General features: G+C 46.1%; 1 protein-coding gene across 4 annotated transcripts in view; it reads right to left on the reverse strand.

Moving 5' to 3' along the window:
• The window catches only part of MFHAS1 (multifunctional ROCO family signaling regulator 1), a 111,487-nt gene that overhangs the window by 16,244 nt on the left and 88,315 nt on the right, over nt 1-6,928 (reverse strand). For all 4 annotated transcript variants that reach the window (XM_017894678.1, XM_017894680.1, XM_017894682.1 and 1 more), the window contains exon 2: nt 328-454. In XM_017894678.1, the coding sequence (XP_017750167.1) occupies nt 328-454 (127 nt within the window). The remainder of the gene's footprint in view (nt 1-327; nt 455-6,928) is intronic.

The following is a 6,928-nucleotide window of genomic DNA, read 5'->3' on the forward strand; positions in this document are numbered from 1 at the left end:
CTTTTTCGTTGCATATACCTGCAAATAAACTAAAAACCAATGAACTGTACACTTAGGTAAGTGAACTGTGGTATGTGAATGACATCTCAAAAAGGCTGTTAAAAAAATGTTCTGACTTTATTAAAAAAAAAAAAAATCACAAAAAAGAGGAAATAAAAGTTCCTGTTTTGCTGCATAAGTCACTGATGTCACCCAGAAGAATTATGTCTGTTCAGGAGGACTTTGCAAGGTTTGTGCAAATGCAGTTTCACCTGGATTTTTGTTGTCGTATCTATGGGGCCGGGATCAGGAGCCACGTTGGGGGCCAGAGGGACTTTGGGAACTCACTTGGAACAGGGGCTGATCACAGTCGGCGTGGGTGGGTAAACCAAGGCAACATTCACTCGTTCGCTGCCGTTCTTGGGGCAAATGATCTCTGCCACTCCTTCTGGTCTGGGCTGACTCAGCAACTCCCCTGCAGGAGGAGAGAGAAAAATGTGTTACAGAGATGTGCCCTAAAAATGGGCTCACTTTACAAAGAAAGCACTGCTTGGGGATGGAAGCAGGGGGAGAAGGGCAGAGGTGAAGCAGCGAAGGGTCTGAGAACAAATGTGCAACCAAGAACAGCAGAATTGCCTGGGCGCCGGCTCCAACGCGAACATTCTCCTCTGCGTCCTCGTGGAGAAAATTCTCGTGGTCATGGCAGGAAGGCCCACACTAGACAAAGACAGCATCTGTCACTGCTCTGCTCACCTTCCTTCTAACAGACTGACTCCAGGGATCTTTATCTAGATGTCACTGACTGAGCCAGAGTCCCCAGAGCCCACTGAAGCAAGGGCTGCCAAGGAGGTGTTCATAATTAGGATTTGGGGCAGATGGGACTCAAGCAGACCACAGCAACCGTTCAACAAAGCCCTGTATAAATGATCTGGAAACACAGCAGACTAAAGGTGTTAAAAAGGCAAACAGCCTAAGATGAGCCCAGCCTCCTCGGGGCAAGGGGACTGCCCTGATAGGTATGTGTGAAGTGGACACACCAGCACAACACTATCTAGACACATAATTAACCTAATGGATCACCACAGTACCTAGAGGAAGGCTATTACTCCGCATGCCCTGGATGTAATCTCTCTTCAACTAGATCACTAAGTCTCTAAAAGCAGTGATGACTTCCATTCTCTCATCCACATACCCAGGGCACCGTGCCCTTTCTCAGAGAGTACTCAAGAAACAGCTCCTGGCTGAAGATGGGACACGTTATTGTTCAAACTGCCCTACTTAAACCCAGGAACTACATTTTTTGTTGTAGTTTTTGAGACAGGGTCTTGCTTTGTCACCCAGGCTGAAGTGCAGTGGACTAATCATAGCTTGCTGCAGCCTCAATCTCCCAGGCTCAGTGATCCTCCCACCTCAGACTCCCGGGTAGCTGGGACCACAGGGGTGCAGCACTACATCTGGCTAAATGTTAACCTTTTCCTTTATTTTTGTAGACATGGGAGTCTCGATATGTTTCCCAGGCTGGTCTCAAACTTCTGGCCTCAAGCAATCCTCCCACCTCAGCCTCCCAAAGTGATGGGATGACAAGTGTGAGCCACCATGTCTGGCTTCTAGAAAGTCAATTAACCAAATAAAGGATGTGAAATGTGCGCCAACTGGGGAAAGACACTACTGCAATTAAAACTTCAACTCTATGCACCAACCACTTCTACTGCTGACTTGAAATTCTAGAGACTCTAGGCCGGGCGCAATGGCTCAAGCCTGTAATCCCAGGACTTTGGGAGGTGGAGGCGGGTGGATCACAAGGTCAGGAATTCGAGACCAGCCTGGCCAATATGGTGAAACCCCATCTCTACTAAAAATACAAAATTAGCCAGGCGTTGGGGCAGGTGCCTGTAGTCCCAGCTACTCAGGAGGCTGAGGCAGGTGAATCGCTTCAAACTGGGAGGCGGAGGTTGCAGTGAGCTGAGATTGTGCCACTGCACTCCAGCCTGGGTGACAGAGTGAGAATCTGTCTCAAAAAAAGAAAGAAAGAAAAGAAAAGAAAAAAAGAAATTCTAGAGACTCCAAAGAACAGCAGTCCCCTCATCCCTGGGAGATGTGTTCCAAGCCCCCAGTGGATGCCTGAAACTGAGGACAGTACCAAACACTATACAGGCTATGTTTTTGCCTATAAGTAGATACCTATGATAAAGTTTAATTTAAAAATTAAGCACTGTAAGAAATTAACAACAATAAATAGGACAATGATAATATACTGTATTAATAATTAAAGTTATATGAATCTGGTCTCTCAAAATATAATATTATGCTGCATTCACATGTATTTGGACCACAGTTGACTGCAGGTAACTGAAATCACAGAAAGTGAAACCATGGATAAGGGGACCACTGTACCTGCTGACATTTCATGATATGCAATTCCTTTGCCTCAAAGTACTGTATTTCCGGCTGGGCATGGTGGTTCACATCTCTAATCCCAGCACTTTGGGAGGCCGAGGTGAGTGGATGGCTTGAGCCCAGGAGTTTAAGACCAGCCTGGCCAACATGGTGAAACCCAGTCTCTACTAAAAATACAAAAATCAGCCAGGCATGGTGGCAGTTGCCTGTAATCCCAGCTATTCGGGAGTCTGAGGCATGAGAATCACTTGAACCCGGGAGGCAGAGGTTTCAGTGAACTGAGATGGGGCCACTGCACTCCAGCCTGGGTGACAGAATGAGACTCCGTCTCAAAAGCAAAACAAAACAAAATACCGTATTTCTAAATGTCTCATCCCCCGCAAAGCCCACACTGACAGCGCATGCCCATGTCAGCACCGGGCTGGCAGTTTTAAATGTACACCTCGTTTAGTCTTCACAATGTCCCTAGATGGGCTTATTCTCATTTTACAAATGAGGATGCTAATGCTCAGGGAGGTTACGCGACATACCCAGAGTCAGGAGCTAACCAGTGGCAGACTTGGGATGTGAACTTGGGAACCCACTTCTGGGGCCCTTACTCTTTGCCCCCAGGCCAATGCCTCCTCCCAAAGCAGGGACTGCTTCTTTATGCCAGAACTTATCTTTCCTAAATGAGCAATCTAAAAACACTATTTTAATTAATAAACTAAGCAGCATACTTTTATGAAAGACATTAATTTCCTGATGTGAACATTTTTATATAGTGTCACGCAATATTAACTGAATGTAATTTGAGTTCCGTAACCAAACTCCCGTAAACAGCAAACTGCTACGAAAGTTAATTTAGCATCATTAGCTCGTAGCATGGATATGTGGATATCAGAACTGTACTTCAAACATCAGCTAGGAAAAGATCCCAAATATAAAAATGCAAGCTCAAAATGTAAACGTTAAATGCTTATCAAAGTAATAAAATGAACCCAAGTAACAGCATGTTCCAGCTAGACTGGAACCTGGAAGGCGTCCAGTCCAAACATCAATTAATAAGTCAGAAGCTCGCTGAGTTTAACAGATTTGCTCCAAGTCCCACAGAGAGCTGCACGTCTGTAAACCAACCCACCCACCGTGCACCACAGGAGCTAGGACTCCAACGAGAAGGTGCTGTGGGCACCTCAGTCTCTTAACACCCTTACTTCTGGGGCTGCCCTCACCTAGCTCCTTGCCTGGTATTTTCAAGTTCTACTGTTGTCCTAAAATCATCCCCAGGGCTTGAACACAGATGGGGCCTCTTTGGTTCCCTGGAAAACTCTCTCCTGGTTGGAATTCCACACAGGCCCCAGCTCCACCTGCTTTTATCTGCCTAGTCACTCAGAGTAACAACTGTGGATGGATGCCAAGTCCCTGTCCCCAGCACCCATCCCTGGCACCAGCCTGGTGCAGCGGGCTTCTTGGCTAGTATATCATAGCTTGCGGTGGTCAGATCATTTTGCCAGAGAATTTGAAATAATAGGCTGGGGGCGGTGGCTCACGCCTGTAATCCCAGCACTTTGGGAGGCCAAGGTGGGCGGATCACAAGGTCAGGAGATCGAGACTATCCTGACCAACATGGTAAACGCCGTCTCTACTAAAAATACAAAAATTTAGTGGGGCGTGGGGGCCCATGCCTGTCGTCCCAGCTATTCAGGAGGCTAGGGCAGAAGAATCGCTTGAACCTGGGAGGTGGAGGTTGCAGTGACCCGAGATTGCGACACTGCACTCTAGCCTGGACAACAGAGTTAGACTCTGTCTCAGAAAAAAAAAAAAAAAGAAGAAGAAAGAATGTACAGCAGACTATTAAGCCTCAATTATCAACTCTAACTGTAGCCTAGACTCTCAGTGTCACACAGAGCCAGGTAACTGGTTTTGTTTGGGTCTTATCTCTAGCAGCACTGCCACCCATGGAAACAGAGCATGAAGGTGGAAGGCATTGAGAAGTTTCACACATGTGAAAAATTCACTTAATGTTAACAAATACTGAGCAACAAGAAGAACAGTCCATCATTTCCAGCACGTCTGTATACTCCAACAACCTACTACGCGGTGCCAGTATCCTTAGGATTTAAGAAATGTGCACAGTTCCTAGATTAAGAACATAAGAAAAACAGCTTTTTCCTTTCAAAATGATCTTAATTCAAATGTTAAGAATGGTTTATGTGTGTGCTATCTAGCAAAACAGAAGCTAATCATTCTCGCATTTAACACAAACTTGATCTTCAAAATAAAGTGATTACTTCACTGAGTAACTAACTACGGAGACCTTACTGTGTGTGAGGACTGAAGAAGATGCAGGGGTCTGAGAGTTTAGGGCACAGCCTCCACCATGGAGGATCCCAGGTGTGCAAAGAACTGCAATCCTGTACGATGAGGTCCCCAAGGAAATGTACATGAGATGCTGGAGGAGTCAGGAGAAAGAGAGATTCACACTGATTCACAGGATGGGGAAAGACTTCAGAGTGGGGAACACTCAGCCAAAGGACCCAGCGACTTTCGTTATCAGAATGGAGAACAATGCATGCATTGTACCTTACCATCATACTGTAATGTATGTCAAACTGCAAAATAAACCTAAGTTAACCCAGGAGGAAGAAAAGATGACCACAGCAGCAACTGACATTTAGCGAGCACTTTTTATCGGCTGATGGTGTATATGTACCATCCCAGTCTTCACGACAACACCAGAAGGTAGGGACAATTATTATACTCATTATAAACAGAAGAGGAAATTGAGGCTCAGATGCAAGAGGCAATTTGCAAGAGGCAATTTGCCAATGGTCACAGGAAGAAGTGGCTGTGCTGAACTTCGACAGCAGGACTGACTAAACTCATCACTACCAGATATCCTGTGTCAAGGATATCGTGATGTGTACATGCGGTAATACATATACATGAAACATACTAAACACTGTATCTGGCACCTAGTAAGTTCTTGACACTACTACTCTAGTTACGAGAAGATTCTCTAAAGGCTTACTCTTCTAAATATGCAAAGAGTTCATACACGCACATGTGAGGACACAGCAAGAAGATGCCATATGTGAATCAGAAAGCCCTCACCAGATACCAGATCTGCTGGTGCCTTGATCTTGGACTTAACCAACCTCTCACACTATGAGAAACAGATTGCGGTTCCTTATAAGCTATCCAGTTATAAGTAATGAAGGGTAGGGTACGGAGCAGCTCCTTGGACGGTGGAGAAGCTTGCTGGGCTGCCCTAGGCCAAACTGTCCATGATCAGCTGGCCAAAGCTAGCAGGCAGGCAACTGTCGTCTGGGTGCCAACAAAATTCCCTGGGAAGCTATCTTGGGGGGTGAGGGAGCAGGCTGTGCGGAAAGCACCCTATAGAACTTTTTGGGAAACATGATGAGGCACCAGCTGTGGTCCCTGGAAGGCCACCCACATGGGATGCTGAATTCATGGGGAAGGCAGCTGGAACGCCCTTAAAGGGACAGAGTTGCTGCTGAACCTGCGAGGGACCTACCCAAGGTATCCAGGCTATCGGTGGATTCGGCAACAATCCTCCTGCTGAGCCACTAACAAGTCAGCTGGGATACCCACAGGTATATTCCAGCACTAAGCCACATACACTCTTAGGCGGTTTTGGGGATTCAAAGAGTGGTTTCCCAAAATTGTAGGGATGCTGCATTCCTCCTGTGAACAACGTTTGCTCTTGGCTCAATTACAGAGTCAGCCCTCCTTATCAGTGAGTTTTGCATCCATGGATTCAACCAACTGCAGGTCAAAAAAAAAATGTTTTAAAATTGTATCTGGGCTGGATGTGCTGGCTCATGCCTGTAATACCAGCACTTTGGGAGGCTGAGGGGTGGGGGCAGATCATTTGAGGTCAGGAGTTCAAGACCAGCCTGGCCAACATGGTGAAACCCCATCTCTACTAAAAATATGAAAATTAGCCAGGCGTGGTGGTAGGCACCTGTAATCCCAGCTACTTGGGAGGCTGAGGCAGGAGAATTGCTTGAATCTGAAAGGCGGAGGTTGCAGTGAGCCGAAATCGCGCCACTGCACTCCAGCCTGGGCAATGAAGCAAGACCCTGTCTCAAAAAAAAAAAAAAAAAAAGAAAAGAAAAGAAAAGAAATTCCATCTGTACTGAACATGTATAGACTTTTTTCTCATCATTACTCCCTAAACAATATAGTATAACAGCTATTTACAGAACATTTGTATTGTATTAGTTATTACAGGTAACCTAGAGATGATTTAAAGTATAAGGGAGAAGGCTGGGAGCAGTGGCTCATGCCTATAATCCCAGCACTTTGGGAGGCTGAGGCGGGCAAATCACCTGAAGTCACAAATTAGAGACCAGCCTAGCCAACCTGGTGGAACTCTGGCTCTACTAAAAATACAAAACTTAGCCGGGTAGCGTGGCACATGCCTGTAATCCCAGCTACTTGAGAGGCTGAGGCAGGAGAATCATTGGAACCCGGGAGGCAGAGGTTTCAGTAAGCTGAGATTATGCCGTTGCATTCCAGCCTGGGCGACAGAGTGAGACTCTGTCAA

Source organism: Rhinopithecus bieti, unplaced genomic scaffold (assembly GCF_001698545.2).
Source record: "Rhinopithecus bieti isolate Rb0 unplaced genomic scaffold, ASM169854v2 scaffold_25360, whole genome shotgun sequence".
Taxonomy (NCBI): domain Eukaryota; kingdom Metazoa; phylum Chordata; class Mammalia; order Primates; family Cercopithecidae; genus Rhinopithecus; species Rhinopithecus bieti.